Raw genomic sequence first — 19,921 nt, 5'->3', positions numbered from 1 at the left:
ATATATATATATATATATATATATATATATATATATGGGACATTACATATCAACTCAGCCACCCTGGATTTTTTTGGTTCTCAGAATCCTGCATTAGCATGCTCCCAGTCAAGTACCACATGAGTACATACTTTATCTAAATTTTCGCTCCTTTAACATGAATTGTTTAGCCAGGATAAATGACAAAAGCTCAAATTTTTGAAAAATCATATCTTGCGAACAAATTGGCCGATTTTAATAAATAAAAAAAGATTTTTTTCGTTTTTTTATATACTTTGGGACTAAAAATACAACAGTACCACGAGGACGAATACTAAGCCATTTTTCAAGTTTTTAGTTATTTTAATCCCTGTTTCGCTGGGGCCATTCGAAAATCGAATAATTTTTTTTTCTTCGATGGATGATGATATTCCTCAACTTTTCCGGGGTATTTCAAAATGGGATAGCCATATGGAGATGAGAAAAAGAAAAAAATTCCATGGAAAATTCGATTTTCCGATCATACATGGACCTCCAATTCAGCTACCCTGGATTTTTTTTGTATTTCGGAATAGAACATTGGCATTTTTAAAGTCAACTACGATATGAGTCTAACATTGTTTCAAACTTTTACCCCCATAACTTCACTCTTGTACCTGGCAGACATGCCCAATATCTTTCGTAATAGCGTTAATTGCTTGAATTCACATGATTTTTCACTTATCATGATGATTATTTTTCCACGTACGGATTTTGGACAGTCAGGACCAATCAGAATGCAGCATTTGATAACAAATGACAAGCTGGAGGAAGTTTTATTTCGGATAATTCGCACTAACATATTGTTGCGTATTTACCCTTTTTTTCCCTCACCCAACTTCATGTACGATCGTCTCTTTGTCGATCATCATTCTTTTTCATCTTAGCTCTTAATCCGCGGACGTGTCATTTCTTTTTGTATCTTCTATCAATTATTCTTTTCGCCCCATTTTATTTAATAAACGAATTTATTATTTAAACGGTGTCGTATTTTACATTGATGTCAGCAGTGTCGCGATTATTTTTTTGGAATTGTGGAAAGTTCGAAAAATCGTCTTCGAACCTCTCACCGGAATTCAAATTCCACATTCATGGATGCTGAGGATATCACAGGGATACAACTCGGTATCCAGGAAGAAGTTCGGTCAGCGGTGGGAGACCTGCAGCTCCAGTTGTCCGAATTTCTGGATCAATATGGACAACACATGAAGATGGAATTGCAAACGGATACGAAGAATTTGGTGGACAACTCCAATCAGGCGAATAACCATCAAATAATGGATTATTTGACCAAAAATTCTTCGGATATGATGACGCATCTGTCAACGACGCTTCAGAATCAATTTCAATCTGCAGTTAGCCAAGCCATCGAGAACGCGGTGAAAAGAGACGTTCAAAACATGAGGAATGAAATCATGGAAGTTTTAACAGATAAGTCGATTTCACCTCGTCCTAACACACCATTCTTACAACATTCAAACACATTCAACCAAAACTCTAATCAACTTCACACTACATTCACAAATCCTCCTCAAAACCCTTATTTCGTTCCTTCCACACCGAAACAGAACTTAATTAAACTACCTCATTATGATGGTACAACTTCCTGGTTGCAATATCAGCGACGTTTTGATGTCATTGCTTGTGAGAATGGATGATCAGGTAGAATTGCTGCCTCATATCTACTNCCCTCCTTATTAGACTTTGCACTGGTCTTGGGCTTCGAGTACTTGTTATCTCCTTTGCCCTTTAGGTTATAGTANCAAATCCTCCTCAAAACCCTTATTTCGTTCCTTCCACACCGAAACAGAACTTAATTAAACTACCTCATTATGATGGTACAACTTCCTGGTTGCAATATCAGCGACGTTTTGATGTCATTGCTTGTGAGAATGGATGATCAGGTAGAATTGCTGCCTCATATCTACTTTCTTCCCTTCGCGGTAAATCTCAATCAATTGTTGAGACACTTCCGGTTTCCGACTTAACGGACATTCATAAAGTAAAAGATGTCCTTAATTCTCGATTCGGGGAGCAGCAGTTCTACCGCGTATATCATTTATNTGCATACCAAGTTTTAATTGCTCATAAGTTGGGGGCTGCAAACCTCCAAGTTTAGCTGAGGACTGTAGGTACTGTACCATCGGTACAGACCCCNACAAAAAAATGAGGATTTAAAAACTTACGCGGAAGACGTTGAAAAATTAACACGTCTTGCTTAGTTTGACGCTCCCGAAATAATTGAAGATAAAATCGCGTGCGAACAATTTATCAACGGGCTTAATAATGGTCGGATTGAGAGTGCTCTACGCCTAGAACACTTTGAAAGTTTGAATTTAGTTCTTCAACGGGCATTGGAAATGCACGCTGTGCACAACATCATCAGTAAAAAACAAAATCAACATCCCAATCCCAATCCGAATAATCAATAACTCGATACTTCTAACAGGTCACGTGATAATTCTAATCGATTTAATTCAAATAATCGCCGGAAAATCATTTGTACTATTTGCGAAAATACTGGACATTACGCGAATGAGTGCCGTAAGGGTCCATTCGTGGTAAAAGATAAATTAAACGAAGTAATTTATCGGATTCAAAAATCCATCCATTCCAAGCCGAAAGTCGTTCATGTTAATCGGCTTGCTCCATTTAATGAGTAATTACTCTTTCCAGGTATTTGCATCACTTTAATAATCCTGATTTTGGTTCACGGCCGCAACCAATTTCAGAAGATTCGATGATTTATTTCTTTNGTAAATCTGACCCATTTCTCACCTTTTTACCAGGGTCCTCAGTTTCAGCCTTCAGCGGACTCTCCGTTCCGTCATCGATACGGGAGAGCCCGTCATCCCGGCGGTTTCTCATCTCGCTTATCTCTTTTCTCATTTCCTTGATGCTGTCTAGTATCCAGCCACTCGTGTTGGTCTGAATATTCAAAACTTTCACGAGTGTGTTGGTCACAGCATCAAGTTTCGAGCACACCGATTCAAGTCTGCTTTCCACTGGAATANACGGGCATTGGAAATGCACGCTGTGCACAACATCATCAGTAAAAAACAAAATCAACATCCCAATCCCAATCCGAATAATCAATAACTCGATACTTCTAACAGGTCACGTGATAATTCTAATCGATTTAATTCAAATAATCGCCGGAAAATCATTTGTACTATTTGCGAAAATACTGGACATTACGCGAATGAGTGCCGTAAGGGTCCATTCGTGGTAAAAGATAAATTAAACGAAGTAATTTATCGGATTCAAAAATCCATCCATTCCAAGCCGAAAGTCGTTCATGTTAATCGGCTTGCTCCATTTAATGAGTAATTACTCTTTCCAGGTATTTGCATCACTTTAATAATCCTGATTTTGGTTCACGGCCGCAACCAATTTCAGAAGATTCGATGATTTATTTCTTTATTTATCCCCGGGAAGATTAAAGATGACAAAGTATTACCATGGAATACTTGTCAACAATTAATACCTGATGCAAATAGATCAATTATTACTTATGATTTGTAACCTTTCGAATCCAATTAGAACGATTGATTCTGCCGTTTCGAACCTTTCTTTTCCTAATTTGAATCCACAACTTCCTTCCCATTCTTCTGGCAGAATCTCGAGAGACAGCTTGAACCACGCGACCATTAGAAGAAGAGGAATCTGTTTGAAGACTATAAAATAATTCGTGTCGGACCTTCTCTCTTTCTTGTATTTTCCGTCTGGGTTTTCGGAAGAGACTTGGATTCAAGGCCCCAGATAATTGAAGTATTATTTCAGTTAATGAATAACTGAAATTTCACTACAATTGCCTTTAACAGGCGCGTTGTTGTCGGGGCCACAACTTTTCAAAAGAGGGAGTAGTGTTGCGTATTTACCCTTGTTCTCCCTCAACCAACTTCATGTATGATCGTCTCTTTGTCGATCATCATTCTTTTTTATCTTAGCTCTTAGTCCGCGGACGTGTCATTTCTTTTTGTATCTTTTATTATTCTTTTCGCCCCATTTTATTTAATAAACGAATTTATTATTTAAACGGTGTCGTATTTTACAATATATATTTTTTCGGTTATTTCGTACTCACATATATATTTTTCCGGATATTTTGTACTAACTCTTCAATTGTTCTCGGATGTCATTTTGAGGTTGCGTAAACGACACTCCTGACCAAAATCCGTACGTGAAAAATAATCCGATAAATACCCGTCGTGCTTCAAAATTATCTCGCGCAAGCGCTCGGGATTTTTAAACCTACAAAACTTCACACTTTTGTTTGTTTTCAACGAAGTTATCGGAAAATACCCGATAACTTTGAAGCACTCGGGGTATTACTACTGAATAAAAATTGAAAGCCAACGATAGCTCGGTCGGTAGGGCTAGCGATTTCTAATCCGATGATTCGGGTTCGAAACCCAATGGGTGACGATCGGGTTTCGAACTCCGAGAAATCAAACGTTGTCCGCATTTCTTTTGGAAATGACCTTGGGATTTCTGTACACAAACATTGGACAATGGATACAAAAAATGGAAGCGCAGTGAAATCAAAGGTTCCGAGTAGGGGTGAGAATAAACAACCGATTTCTCGGAATTCAGTTTCTATACGAACCATAGAGTTGCCTCAATAATAACCGTTTGATTAGTCCTCATCACACACTTGAGTGTTGAACATCTCACCCGGTTCATTACAGTATCGTTAACAGAAATTCTCCGACGGTTATTCTCCTGTATTTATTCTCCATCAACTTTAATCAAGGTAAGTGATGGTATAAAATATTTCAGTAGTGAAGTTGTAAACTCAATCGATCGTTATTATTTTTTTCCCTTTTTTTGAATGGTCAGAAATGTTATTCATTCCTATTCCACAAGATGCTGCATGCCGAAAGATGTGCAAATCCAATGCGAGTTCCTGGGGAGAAAGGTCACAATGGAAAAGACCTGCGTTCAATCTCAGGAAGACTACGACAGACATTTCCATTCTTGCCAGAAAATGCAAAACTATGTAGCTCCTGTAGGAAAAGAGCTTTGACTTACATTCCTGGATCACTACCCTTTGAATCTTCATCGAATCGGCAAGTCTCTTCATCGTCATCAAATGTTCCAGCCGATCGTTCGTCCAGTGCCACACCATTTCTAGTAGACATTTCTACAAGCAATATCGCAGGGAGTTCTTTGAGATCAGGTAATTCCTTCCATTCAATTGATCCTGATGGGGATGTGATTTTCAACGAAGCTTCAGAGGAGTACGATGCTCCAACAGCAGATGATGATTCGGAGACAGAGCACCATAGGAACATTCCAGCAAATTTTCCTTCTCCACGAGAATTGGAATTGGAAGAAATCCAATTTGGATGGACTCAAGCAAAAATTCAATACGATGACAGAATATTCTGAACGTATTCAACTCTTGACTATTGCTCCATCTTCATGGAGTGAGCGAAAGGTGAGCCGTGAATTTGGTACGACAAGGTACATGGCTATGAGAGCAAAACAACTGCGAGAACAGAGAGGAATATTTTCTTCAACAGTTGCGAAGGCTGGGAAATCATTGCCCAAAGGGACAGAAAAGATCCGGAGTTTTTATGAGAGTAATAGTCAGATGATGCCAGGGATGAAGGATAAAGTGTCAGTCAGAATCAACGACGTGAAGAAAATAATGCAGAAGCGGATGGTCCTCGAGAACTTGAATGATCTTCATGAGAAATATAAAATTGCTCATCCAGAGTCTCCGGTGGGATTCAGCAAGTTTGCGGATTTGAGGCCGAAACACTGTGTATTGGCAGGAGCGAGTGATACGCACGTGGTATGTGTCTGTACCTATCATCAAAATTGTAAGCTGATGTTGGATGCAATCAACATTTCTACTCTCACTAAAAACTCATCATGTCCCCTTACCGACTATAAAGACTGTCTTGCAAGACTCATGTGCCCTAATCCAACGCCTGAATGCCACTTAGATGAGTGTAAAAACTGTCCTGGAGTTGAAGGATTATCGCTCGAGCTGAAAGAACTCCACGATGCTGTGATTGAAAGTGTAGAATTCAGGACTTGGCAATCTGTGGATAGAACAACATTAGAGACCCAGAGACTTCCAGCGTATGAATTTGTTGATGTACTTTGTGAGAGATTGAAAGTATTGAAATCTCATCATTTTATTGCCATACAACAAAACGCTTTCGTGAAAGAACGAAAGGGGAATTTAATTGAGGGTGAAATTCTAGTGCAGGCCGATTTTTCGGAGAATTATCCTTTCGTAGCTCAAGACGTTGCTAAATCGTTCCATTGCAACAATGATCAATGCACTGCCCATCCTGTGGTGTATTATTATCGCCACGGCAATGATATTCGACATAGAAGTCTAGTCCTCTTATCTGACAGTCTCGTTCACGATACTACTGCAGTTCATTTAATGCAACAGATTCTGATTCGACACATACAACAAGTCTGTGCTGTCGTAAACAAATTGATCTATGTTACAGATGGTGCTGGACAGAACTATAAGAATCGATATAACATGGCTAATCTTTTGTTGTATAAAAATGATTTTGGAGTTGAAGCAGAGGAAAGACGGCATACGATGGCGTAGGCGCAGTCTTGAAGAGGGAAGCAAGATGAAGAAGTCTGCAAATTATTAATGGTGAACCTATTCTCACTCCAGATTGCCTGTTCCAGTGGGCAAAGGATAATTTCAAGGATCTCGATGTGTTTTTCTACACTAAACAGGAACACGAGGATATGAAAGAACGGTTGAAAACAAGATTCGACAGTGCAATGGCGATTCCAGCGATACAAAAAAATCACGGCTTTATTCCTGTGGGAGAAAAGGAATTATTGATTAAGAAATATTCTTCTGCGACTACGGGAGAAGTTTTTCCAAAGGCGAAGAAAGGAAATGGATGACGTACATTAAGATAGCCATTGTGATTCAGAAAAGTTCGATTTCAAATTGCTTTTTCTCGATAATTTAATGTTTATTTTTCAAATTATAAACTTCAAACAGATATATACTCCATGTTGATCTAAAAACTCATCAAATATTTGGTACTTTGCGAATTCTCATTGTCGTTTACCTAAGTAGAGCTGTTAATAATCAATAAATTCAACTTTTTTCTATAAAAAACGTTTTTTATCCATCACTGCTTATGCATATCATCTTCAAATGATGCCGAAAAATTGCACGCTCATCCTTTCATGAGGCATTCATCATTTTTCAGGAACCAAATTCGGAAAATCTAATTTTTCATGAGAAAAAAATTTTTCTCTCATCTCCATATGGCTATCTCATTTTGAAATACCCCTAAAAAGTTGAGTAATATCATTATTCATCGAAGAAAAAAAAAATTATTCGATTTTCGAATGGCCCCTGCATAACAGAAGGATTTAAATAACAAAAAACTTGAAAAATGACTCATTATTCTTCCTCGTGGTACTGTCGTATTTTTATTCCAAAAGTATATGAAAAAACGAAAAATATCTTTTTTTATTCATCAAAATCGGCCAATTTGTTCGCAAGATATGATTTTTCCAAAATTTTAGATTTAGTTATTTGTCCTGGCCAAACAATGTTAAAGGAGCGAAAATTTAGAGAAAGTATGTACTTATGTAGTACTTGACTGGGAGCATGCTAATTCAAGATTCTGAGCACCAAAAAATTCCGGGGTGGCTGAGTTTACATAGAATATCCCATATATATATGTATGTCTTGAGAATATTCATGTACATTGATTGCTAGAATATAGTAGTTTTTATTTTTATTTTTTTTCATTAGTGGACGTTTATTGTGGTGGTCGAAAAGATTTTTGGACGATTTGGGAGATTGGACTGAGTGATTTTGGACGAATGGTTTTTGGACCAAAAGTACCAAACCTACTTTCATGCATCGATCCTTTGCTTGGATTTTGTATCCTTCTTTGTCCAGCGTGCTTCTGGATATCAGGCTGGAGTTGAAATCGGAAACAAATAACACGTTATTAAGTTTTATTTTTGGTTCCTTTCCGTTACTGTTGTGGAGGTGAGCAGGTTATTAAATGGCGACTCCAGAGATCCAACGTTGAGCGAAATATATTTGAGTTTTTAAACGTTAATATTTACAAGAGTGGAGAGTTAGTCGTAAGAAGACTTGTCCTCTCTGTTGATGTGTTGTCCAGTGGTTGAGCGATGAGTGAATGTCGAGTGGATGATTGACTGATGATGAGTGTGGAAAGTGTGCGGTATTTAAGGAGAGTGCAAGGATGTGATTGGTGGAAAATTTGGAGAAGGGATGAGTAAAATCCTGGCTTCCGATTGGTTCGGCGCTGTAAGTTCCCGCCGGTGAGCCGTGATTGGCTCGGCGGTCCCGGCGGGGGAATTTCCGTCGTGACGTCACGGGCGCCAGTCGGACGGACGAGGGATTTTGGACGCCAGGTGATGATGAGGGATTAGGATGCATGGAGGATTATGGCAATAAACGGGTCATGAGGTTTGTGATACGGAAATGGATTTCTAATGTGGGAATTGGCCCAATGTCTCGACAGGAAAATTGGGGAATTGGCCCAATGTCTAAAGAGGAAAATTGAGTGTGTATTTGTGTGCGTGTCTGAATGACAGAGATGTAGTGGAGACACAGTCACCACACTGTTAATGTATGATACGCGCCTTGATCCAATGCCATACACTTTGCTCATGTTTTGGTTTGTGATTTTTTTTATCGTTATTTTACAGTGCTTCGACCCGGTTAAGGTATACTGCGATGATGATCAAGACTTTAAATGGTTAGATCGCACCATTCTACCCGGCCGGGATTTGAACTCGGAACCTTTCGCATGTGAGGCAATGAACTTACCCACTGCGCCAAGCCACCGGATCTCGGTTTGCGACTTTCACTGTGGACCTATACTTCGGATTCCACTCATCGAAAATATCGCTGTCATTTGTCATGTGTGATGTGGCCGCCGAATCTAGATATCAAGATGATTTACCCGTCCCACAAGAATCACAAACTACCACTGAACAACCTTTGGACTTAATTCATGTCTTCATCTCTGAATTAAGTTCTGTGCTGGCTTATGATTCTCAGGTAATTTAATTTTTACCAATTAATGCTCAATAAATTATAAAAATGAAGGTTATTTTTCTGGATACATTGTTGGTGTTCCATCATAAAAGATTACAAGAGACTTTTACTTTCTTTATCACTCAATTGAATTCAATGAACTTCCTCTTTCATTGTTCATAATTTGTTGGAACTTCAATCCTTATTACCCTTTGAGCATCAATTTCATATCTCGAAAGGTTTCATCTGCACTGTAGACTTTACATTTCATAGTCTCCAACATGAATGACTGCATGGTATTTCTTCATTCCAGCAATGCTTTGTATAGTGAAAGAAGAAATTCGTCGAATTCAATTGAGCGAAAAAACAATTTTTTGCAATCTGCATGGAATACTCACGATGTACCCATTTTGAAAGATAAATAAATTCCAGGAACATGACCATTTTTGATTTATGCAGCATTAATTAGTAAAAATTAAATCTCCTGAATGTCATAGCGTAGCAGGGGAGTCAATTCAGAAGTGAAGACAGGAAGTAAGATGTGTTAGTCAAATCCGAAAATGAGTATTTGAACAATATCTCGGAATGCAAAGGAGGTAGAAAGATTTCTGTAACGATCTTATTGGTAGTTTTCATTTTTCCCTACAAGAAAGGCTCTCGCCAAAAAGCGATATTTTGCTTTAATCTTGAGATATTGCAAAAGAAATTATTGGCAACTGAATCTGTAGATAATTTTTCAATGAATATCTCTGAATCGGTATCTGACGGTAGCTGGAAAACATTTCATAGAAACCTTTTTATACATTTCATTCTGCTCTATAAAAAAGATTTATACCGAAATTTCTCTATCTACTTCAGATTCCGAGATATTTTTGGAAAACTAATTTTTGTTCTTCTCTCCATTTCGCCTCTGAATTCTTCAGATCACCAAAATTAAAAATAGGTGTTAGTTAGGACATTTCCTGAACTTTACAATGAAGAAAATAAAAAAACAAAAAAGTTAGGGAACGACCCCAAATGACCGTCGCAATTTTGTTTTTCAATTTTCTATGCCAAAATACATAGATACATAAAAAACCATATTTTTTTCGAAAAGCTCAGAAAATTTTCGACAAAATCTATGGGTTCAATTTTTTTATTGTTTTAGTGGCTCGTAATTAGAATTGGAAAAAAGTTTTTAGAAGAAAAAAATCGAATCTTCAACAACTCCGCCAATTATTTAGTTAGAGAGCTCCGCTTGCGTTCATTTTTCTTCTTTTGGTGTGTACTTTACGATAAAAGTAATAAAAAATTGCAAAATTTTGAGGCCATTTTTTATATACAGAATTGGCGAATTCTCTCATATAGCTACGCTCGAGCTGTGTTAATTTATATAACGCTTTTTTAAATTTTCGCATCGCTTTAAAACCGATTGTTCGACGGTAACTAAAAAAAAGTTTTAAATCCATTCGTTGATGGCATCAGGGAAGATTTCGGTAGGGTTTGAACATCGCGGGTTATTGAAGTTAGGATGTCCATGTTTCCCCTGGGCTCCATACATCTGAAAATTGTTCATTAGTGGAAAATTGATCATTGTTTTCTGTCCACTAGGCGTGTAGAAGCCTAAAACGATACGGTAGTCGAAAAAGCGGTCCAGTATACCCAATTTTTGAGATAATCAACTTTATTTACCTAAAATTTTTCCAAAACAGTGCATATGAAGAGTTACGAATCATTTTTTCGATATTTGATCCCCAAATAACGTATTGTCTGTTTTTTACATGAACAAAATTCACGGGTAACAGTTTAATTGGTAACAGTTTTTCTACACATGTTTTGAAGAACTTTGGATGAAAATAAAATTGTCTATCTTAACAATTGGGTATCTTGGATCATTGTTTCGATTATGTCATTCCAGAATTTTACACACCTAATGGGTAATAAATAATGAATTTTTTCACGCTAACAATCGGTTTTTCCATGCATGGAATATACGAGAAACGGATGGAGATTCTTACTTGAATAACCCGTGGTGTTCAAAACTCATCGAACTCTTCCGTTCAAAAAATGGCTTGAATGTTCTATATTCGAGTTAGAAGATGAAACCCATTGCAATGTTCGTTCGTAAGTTGCTATTTTTTTAAATCACTTTTCCGGTAATATCTGTGAATATGATGCTTCAAATTGATTCACTCGTAGCTCAGATATTCATTGCAATGCCACTTTGCCAGAGTTCTTGCATGATAATGATAGCTATATCTGATTTTTTTACAATCTGTGTCCTGGCGGTTTCTTCAAATATTATATTTTAAATTCATTCAATTATATATGTATAAGAAAAAGGTTCCCGATTTTTTTCCCAGTGAAAAATCTGCCGGAAAAAAATCCCTGGAAATTTTTTCCGCCAAAAAATTTTTCTGAAGAAAAATTCCCATGTCCCCAAGAAAAAAACCCATTTACAATTTCCCTGGAAAATATTTAATCGAACACATATTTGAGCACAGCATCAATTCATCTGTATTCAATGTAACATCCATCATTTCCTTGAAGTACACAATTTCTGAACATCTTTTTATCAAAATAGACTGGTTTCAACATAATAAATTTTTTTCACTCTCGGATATTTCTCCCCAGTTTTGCACTTTATGCCTTTCTTGTTCCCCCATTCAAACTCTTTCCAACCTCTGTTCACATTTGCTAAAGGTTTGAGGAAGACCTAAGTTAGGGGAAAACCTGACGAGATAAAGTCTTCCCTTCCCAGACTCCGAAATTACTTTCCAAAATTACTTTAAAATTCTTATTTGTTTTTAATTACTCTTTATTCCAATTTTTAGTTCTTTCTTCATGATGGCCGTGCACTTTTTCTTTAATTATATTTTTTGTTCACTTTTTTATTTGAATTTTTTCACTTTATCGTAACAGTTTCGATATTGCGAGTTTTTTTCCCAACGTTCAAACTGATATGCACGGAGAAAGAAATACCAGAAAAATCACTGTGTTAACATGGTCAAATGGCTTCTTTTTGATGGACCCGGAAGATTTCACGTGCAAGCACTGAAATTCTTGCTGTGCTTCAAGAATTTTTCTCGGATTTACCCCGAAAGATTATTGTATTTCGGGTGCTGATACGGGAATTTTTTCTGGTCTGTGAAAAATAATCCATTTTACTGTCTTAGCATTGTTATGTTTGAGAATAATTATCAATTAAAAAAAAAAAATTAAGAATTACTCTAGCAAATCGAAGGAATAAAACCTCACGATTTGGCAGTTGCAAACACGGTTTCATCCACGGAATGCGATGAGCCTGACATCGAATTTCGAAATGATGCGAAGTCAGCATCACGCCACCTCGGAAAAGAACTCAATTTCGGTAATCACCGGGCGTTAACCACGATGAACCTGAATAAACCCGGAACAAGAGTCCGTCTTGTCCTAGCTTGGAAAGTGAGCAGACAAAGGGGCGGACTCCTCGCGATTATCGAGTACCCGATCCGGAATCAGTTTAAATTCTCTGCCCGGCGTTTACTTCGATTATCCGAGTATCGGGATAATATTTTTTTATCACAAGTACGTATATCTTCGTAGTGGTTAACTCCCGTAATAAACTGAAATCAAACTTTTCCGCGAAATCGGTTAACAAGGTGCAAAATTACTTGTTCAAAATTTCAGTGAAAAGTTTTCTCACACAGTAAGCCAAAAATTAACTTTTAACTTTCCGTAAAATTAAATGTGTATCAGTTGTACATAACTTGGAACATTAGGCCAAAATTCAGTAAGTTTACTCTGGAAAAGAGTGGTTTCAACAGAGTGAGTACTTCATAATCACCCTTATCTGGCTGAAAGTAGGAATCTCTCCCTCCCTCGAACCGGGGTTGATTAGATAAAGGCATTTTCATTAAAATACAACCACCTCGTGTATTTGATCACGAGGATAATTTTGAATAAAACCAATGTAATCTTGGTTAAATAATAACTTTTCTTAAATTTCTTCTAAAAATTACCCTCATCCCTCACAACTAGACAGGTGTGTTAAACACTTCAAAGGCAAGAATCCACAACTAAACAAAAATATTATTTTGCATAAGGTAGAAGAATTTGGAGTTTATTTTATTCCATAAAATAAACACCAAATTAATCGAACTCAACAGCATAGTAATTTTTCTGGCAGTTTTTTCTCCGTATGGGTGTGGGTTAGTTATGGTTTTAATACGAAACATTCTGGTGCAGCGAGGAAACTTCGTGCCAAATTTCAAATTAATATGTCGATTTTTGCAAAGATGAGAGTGCTAACAAGGATTTTGAGTGGAAAACCGAAAAATGGAAATATCTCAGAAACTTTGTATGAACGAGTATGCATATTTTGATTGATTGAGATAGAAAACATCGAGATGAATATTTTGAAAAAATAGACAGAAATCGGTTGAGTATTTTTTGAGATATCTGCGAAAAACGATTTAGAAACAAATGGCGGTTTCTCAAAAACGGCTGGATCGATTGGGCTGAAATTGAGCACAAAATCAACGTTCATTCATTAATACCTATAATCTCACAACATTTACAAGGGAAAAAGTCGCCGGGGAAAAATTGACGAGGAAAAATTTCCTGGAATTTTTCAACGGGGAAGAAAACTTCGGCCACCTAAAAAAAGGTTTTCAGTGCCATTCTCTGCAGTAGTTGTAAATGAGTTGAAAATCTGACAGGAATGATTAAAAAAGGAATATAATCCATTTGAATATAATAATATGAAACGATTAACGATGAGAAAATAATTTGTAAAATTTCCATTCGAAACGATATTGCTAACTCATTAGTAAAAATAACTAAGTGTCACAGTAACCCTGTGACATGTTCATGATGGAATCTTCTTGCGTCGTATGGAGAATTTCTAATGTAGGTATTTCTATACTGTTTAGCTGGGAATGAATCATGCCCACAGCCGCAAACATCGGAGCATTTGGCTGCTATTGAGATCATGAAGCTCAAACATATCGTCATCCTGCAAAATAAAATTGATTTGGTGAAGGAAGGACAGGCTAAAGAGCAGTACGAACAGATTCTCAAGTTTGTTCAAGGTGAGTTGGCGCTGTAGGGTGTCCAGTGAGCCTGGAATTGTGGACAACCTGGAAATGTCAGGGCATTCGTATAGGCTGGAAAAGTCATGGAATTGTTGTGGAAATCTGAAAACTTGTTGAAATTTCTCGATTTGATCTTTTTTTCTGATGCGTACATAAATTGTCTTGAAATCTTCTAATTGCATTTTTGAATTTTTTTGTTAACTATTTAAACACTTTTTTCTTGTGTAAACTTCACGGGTTAACTGGCCGCCAAATTTGAGTCGGACTTGACCTTCTCTCGTACTTCTTAATATCTCAGTCTGAGAACTGTTGCTTTTCTAAATTGGCTGATAAGCATTCTCATAATGCTTTAAATCGAGGCAGCCATGGTCAATATTGGATATTATTCTTCGCAAAATGAATTTAAGGCAACGTTTATCACTTCGAACAAAAAATTTTCCACAGAATTCTATGAACCCCATCAAAGAATGTTCTTTGACTTTCGTTAACAATGCTCATAGTTGCTGGGAGATAGTGGTGCATTACATTCCATGTTGTTTTGGGATTCCGCAACAGGTACCGTTGCTGAGGGAGCTCCAGTGATCCCAATCTCTGCACAACTGAAATACAACATTGAGGTCCTCTGCGAGTATATCACCACGAAAATTCCAGTCCCCATGAGGGACTTCACGTCTGAGCCGAGACTAATTGTCATTCGATCTTTTGATGTTAACAAGCCTGGTTGCGAAGTTGATGATCTGAAGGGAGGGGTTGCTGGTGGAAGTATTTTAAAAGGTGTTCTTAAGGTAAGACTCATTTTCTTGCTTCATTTTCCTCACAATTTAAAAAATTTATTAATTATATTCTGACGGATAGAACATTTTCTGTGTGAAAAAAATTTCAGAGACAAGCATTTAGTTTGTTCCCTTTCGTCGTGCAATCCATAAATTGTAGGACAAACTGTTAAAACGTACTCAATTAAATATAACATTTATTTTGATTATGGAATTATCTCATAAACGAGAAGTTGAAGGACAAATTATGGAAAGATAATTTGGTGATCAACAGAAAGTATAAGTAGGCTCATAAGATTTCTCCACTCATTCATGCAGTTTTGAACGAAGGATTTTAGCTTTAAATCGAGAGAAAGAATTTCTCATGTGTAAGATATTTTCGTAACTTAACTGAGTGAGATAAGTCTAGTCATCATATTCGACAATTCAATTACCCAATAATTTTATAAACGAGGAATTTGTGAGATGATTATCGAGACATTACGTTTCGAACAGTTGATGCGATTTTGTTCAACCAAAAAGTCTCCAGTTTTCTTCTCAAATGATATCCGGTTAATTCATCTCAAGATGATTCATCCTATGAACTTATACCATGATAATTCATTCCAAAATCAATTCATTCGTTTCAACTTTTATATTATGTGAAAATAATGGCATGTGGGATTGGTTCTGATGTAATTGTTTTGTGACTTTTTTTGTGGAAATACAGTTCGTATTTACCTTCCACTGAATTGTCGTCTTTATCGGGAAATTTTCTTATTCTTATTTTTTCTTTTTTTTGTGGTATGAATTCACCAAGAACCCCTTTCAAATCTCTTTGAAATTACTCATTCTAAGGAGACGTGTTATTAACATGAGATAAATCGACTTACAAAACTTTACAATAATCATATAAATAACTGTAACATATCAGTAATATCATCCAGTTAATAGAAATGATAACGAATAATTTTTTTCACTGATGAGAATATTTCAACTAGTTCAAGGATATTTCACACTGCCAAAGCACTTCGACAATTTTTGTTTTAAGGCCCGGATGGAGGGGTTTTTTTCCTGAGTGGCGATTTTACGCCCCCCCCCAGTTTGCGGTCAAAGCAAGAAGCTTTATCTCGACCATACCTATGTCGGTAACTGCGGGAATGGCAGGAAACCAGGGTGACATATAAAAGTGGGGCTTGGAAGGGGCCCCGCAGTTTTTGTTTCTTATTCTGTTCGTGTTTATTTTTTCCGGTAGATCTTCTCATGTTTCCTATGAAGTTTTCGAGAAATATTTCCGATTTTCGAGAGAATTCTCCGGTTTCTGAGAAAATTCTTAAAAGTTCTCCAGTTTTCGAAAAAATTACAAGGATATTTAGAGTTTTCAAACAAAATTCGAGGAAATTGTAGGGTGTCCGAGCACGTTCGAAGAAATTCTTCAGTTTTCTAGAAAATTCCAGAAAAAACTTGGGTTTTCGAGACAGTTGTAGATAATTCTTAGGTTGTCGAGAAAATTCTAGGAAAATTCTTCGGTTTTTGAAAAAATTAGAGGGGGCGAGGTGATATGGACAACTGAAATAAAATGGACACTCAAAAATTGGCGAGAAAATTTTGTTTTTTCAAAATTCCAAATTTTAAAAATTGATTCATTGGGCATTATGGACACCTGATAAATCTGTATGGACGGGACTAAAATGAACACTCAAAACATTTTCAATAATTGATTTTTAAAAATTGCTTCTTGGAAAAGTCCACAACTTAGAAATTATTCAAGAGTGGGGTAAAATAGACATCCGAAAAATGTGGTCCTATTCCAAAATAAAGAAAATTTTTAAAGGACATTTTCCAACAGAATCGTGTCGGTATCTTTGTATAAAGAAGAATTAGAGTTGGGAAAGATATTAACAAACAAACTTCGACTCTCTTAAATTTTCCATTGAAGTTTGAAATATAAAGTAGCTTTGAATTTCCTGTTTTACTCTTGAAATAACTTTGAAATTATTAATTTTTTTTCAATGATCAATTGCACGCCCTACACATCTGACCTTTTGTTCATTTGCGAAATTTGTAAGATGGCTACTTTTCTACTCACAGAGAAAATCATCATAAAACAATAGGCGGAGAGGAGGATGAATGAGCAAGAAAAAATTTGATTTACCACCCACCACGATGAACGTCAAAAATAAGTTTTTTTTTTTCAATTTGAAAAATTAAAATTGTTGAAACATGAAAAATTGAGGAAGAAATCGAGATGTCCATTTTACCCTGTTCTTTTCTTATTACGACGCAGTTTCATAAGAATGTGTTGGTTTTTATAATCTTCAAATGAAGTCGGAAGAGTAGATTTGATCAAATTCAACTCATTATTTAAATCTGGTGGAAATATTGCCCTATCCTCCCCTGTACAATATCTCGAATTTTCAAAAAAAAAATCGAGGAAATTTTAAGGTGTTTGAGTACGTTCTAGAAAATTCTTAGGTTTTCGAGAAAATTATAGGAAAATTCTCCGGTTTTCGAGAAAATTATAGGGATATCCTTAGCGGACCAAGTTGATAGTTGAACTTTCATAATTTCCTGTGTTTGAGAGAAAATTGAGAGTCAGTTGAGAGTCGGAGTGACGAGGCCAAAAATATATTTTATGCAAACCGATCTCTTTACTATCGACTTTTTTTAACCTGTCAGTAGGCGCGTGGTTCCACCACCGTTCTTGAGACGCGCGATAAGGGAATCGCTCATCGGCTTCTCGTATTAATAGAGCCAAATAGCGCCATAGGCGGTGCTGTTCGGCGTTCTGCGGCACGAGTCCCATACCCGTAACACGTGGATTTTTTTTTTTTTAAGATTAAACGAGATTTATTAACGTGGATAGAAATTTTACAAACGAGTCAACAATTATTTACAAGTTCATACAACTATAAGGGTTTTTTTGACATAGCATCAGCCCGGGGGCTACAACATATAATTTACATGAATGGTATGGTATGGGTTAACAAAATGAGGGATGCGGATAGGGAGGGGATGCTGAATAGAGAAAATTATTCAGTAAAAAACCCTATTTCAGTAAAAAACCCTATTTCAGTAAAAAACCCTATTTCTTTCCGTAACACGTGGAAAATTTCGACCGTGCTGAAGAAAATATTATTTTTCTACTCAACCCTGATCAATAGACGACTTTTATCACCACGAGAGTTAACTAAAAGTTACTTGAGGCATAAAAAAAAATTCAGCAAAAGATTTGCGCTTTAGGGTATATTTCCTATGGAGTGAAAATTGTTGTGAGGGAATCGCTCATAGCGCGCCTAGTGACGGGTTAAAAAAGACAATTGGATTTGTTGTTTTTAGTGATTTCTTCAATTTCAATCAACTTTTTTCTGAATTGAACATTTTATTTTGGAATTTTGATTCTTGACTATCTCTGAATCTATTCTCGATTTTTGTAATAGTTGACAGTTGCATTTTTTATTCTCTATTGTCTTTCAATCGACTCAATTTTTTTGAAAATTAGGAGTTGGATTTTTGATTCTCAATTGTCTCACAATCTACTCTCACCTTTATTGGGAATTGAAAGTTGAATTTTTTTATTCATGAAAATAGGATTTTTTATTCTTTATTCTCTCAATCTGCTTGAAAATTTTGGTGAAAGTTGAGTTAGATTTTTTGCTTCCAAATGGAACCCCTGATGTATTCGTCAAATCTGAAATTTTCATTTTTTGTGCCAGGATGAGTAATTTTGGTCTTAGGAGTTCGAATATCATGCAGTTTTTAGATCATGTCCGTATATATGTATGTATGTACGTATTTGAGTTTTTTTTCAAATTTAGTTTTTCGACGATCATTCAAAAAATAATCACTTGTAATACCACAAGGGCTTCATAGGTTCGTTGCAAACAAACGAAGGAGTCAAGTTTTTCAGGTTAAAAAATCACGAGTGCGAAGCACGAGTGATTTTTCCTGAAAAACTTGACGACTTGGTTTGTATGCAGGGAACCTTGAGGAAAATGCCCGATTAATTTTGAAGCTCGTGTGGTATTCGGGGGATTATTTTTCCAATCCAAATGTCGGGCAATATAATTGGACCATGAGACGAAACTCACAATTGAGAAACGAAAATTGTATAATTAACACAACAACATTCAATGTGTGTGTCAGCACTCAATGTGTAGTTTCTCTCATCACAAAAACTGGTAAATTGATTCCAAATTGTCTTCTTCGTTTTCTCCGTATTGACAGGAATATTCCCCTTTACTTTTTCATCAATGGTTTTCAGGGAATGAACTCCGAATCTACTCATTTCGAATAAAAATCGTCGGATTACCACAACTGAATTCAATCTGTCAGCTTGACGAGGTGTTAATTCGACTGCATAATGTTTTGTTTCTTATATAGCAACTACCAGACAAAATTATCAGTTGAAAACCCTGTTGTTTGTACCACGTGATATCGAATGGGCCAATTATATTGCCCGATATTTGAGTTGGAAAAATAATCGTCGAAATCTTTTCAATTATGGCTTAAAATATTCTTTTGGATGTTATATCAGTCGAGTTCGAAGGTAGCGGCGATCAAATCATTTGTTTTGAAATTATAGCCTAAAAAGCATTTAATCGAGGTTTAATGAGTTTAATCGCGGCTTAATCAGGGTTTAACCAAGGTTTCGTCAAGGTTAAATCAAGATTTAATCAACAGGTCCCGCGATCAAGCCAAGGTTGACCCACAGTCAACCCAAGGTTGACCCATAGTCAGCCCAAATTTGACCCGTGGTCAAACCAAGGTTGATCCATGGTTAAGCCAAGGTCGACCCATGGTCAAGCCGAGGGCGACCCATGGTCAAGCCAAGGCTGATCCACGATCAAGCCAAGATTGACCCATGGTCAAGCCAAGGTTGACCCATGGTCAAGCCAAGGTGGACCCGTGGTCAAGCCAAGGTTGACTCGTGGTCAAGTAGTGTTTCCCGATACCCAAAAAAATATCGATACTCAGTATCGTATCGAAGCAGATTACTTGGTATCGATACCACAAAGTGTCGCCTTGGAAAATATCGATACTCGTAATATCGATCTTTTTAAACA

General features: G+C 36.6%; 1 protein-coding gene across 1 annotated transcript in view; it reads left to right on the top strand.

Moving 5' to 3' along the window:
* LOC107042153 (histone-lysine N-methyltransferase Su(var)3-9) overlaps positions 1-19,921 on the top strand; it is a 147,871-nt gene that overhangs the window by 20,766 nt on the left and 107,184 nt on the right. Inside the window, 2 exon segments of the mRNA XM_029126404.1 lie at positions 13,942-14,100; positions 14,659-14,888. Coding sequence (XP_028982237.1) covers positions 13,942-14,100; positions 14,659-14,888 — 389 coding nt within the window.

This window comes from Diachasma alloeum, unplaced genomic scaffold, assembly GCF_001412515.2.
Source record: "Diachasma alloeum isolate Michigan unplaced genomic scaffold, Dall2.0 Dall_scaffold_00425, whole genome shotgun sequence".
NCBI lineage: Eukaryota > Metazoa > Arthropoda > Insecta > Hymenoptera > Braconidae > Diachasma > Diachasma alloeum.
This window is presented reverse-complemented; position numbering and strand designations above follow the sequence as displayed.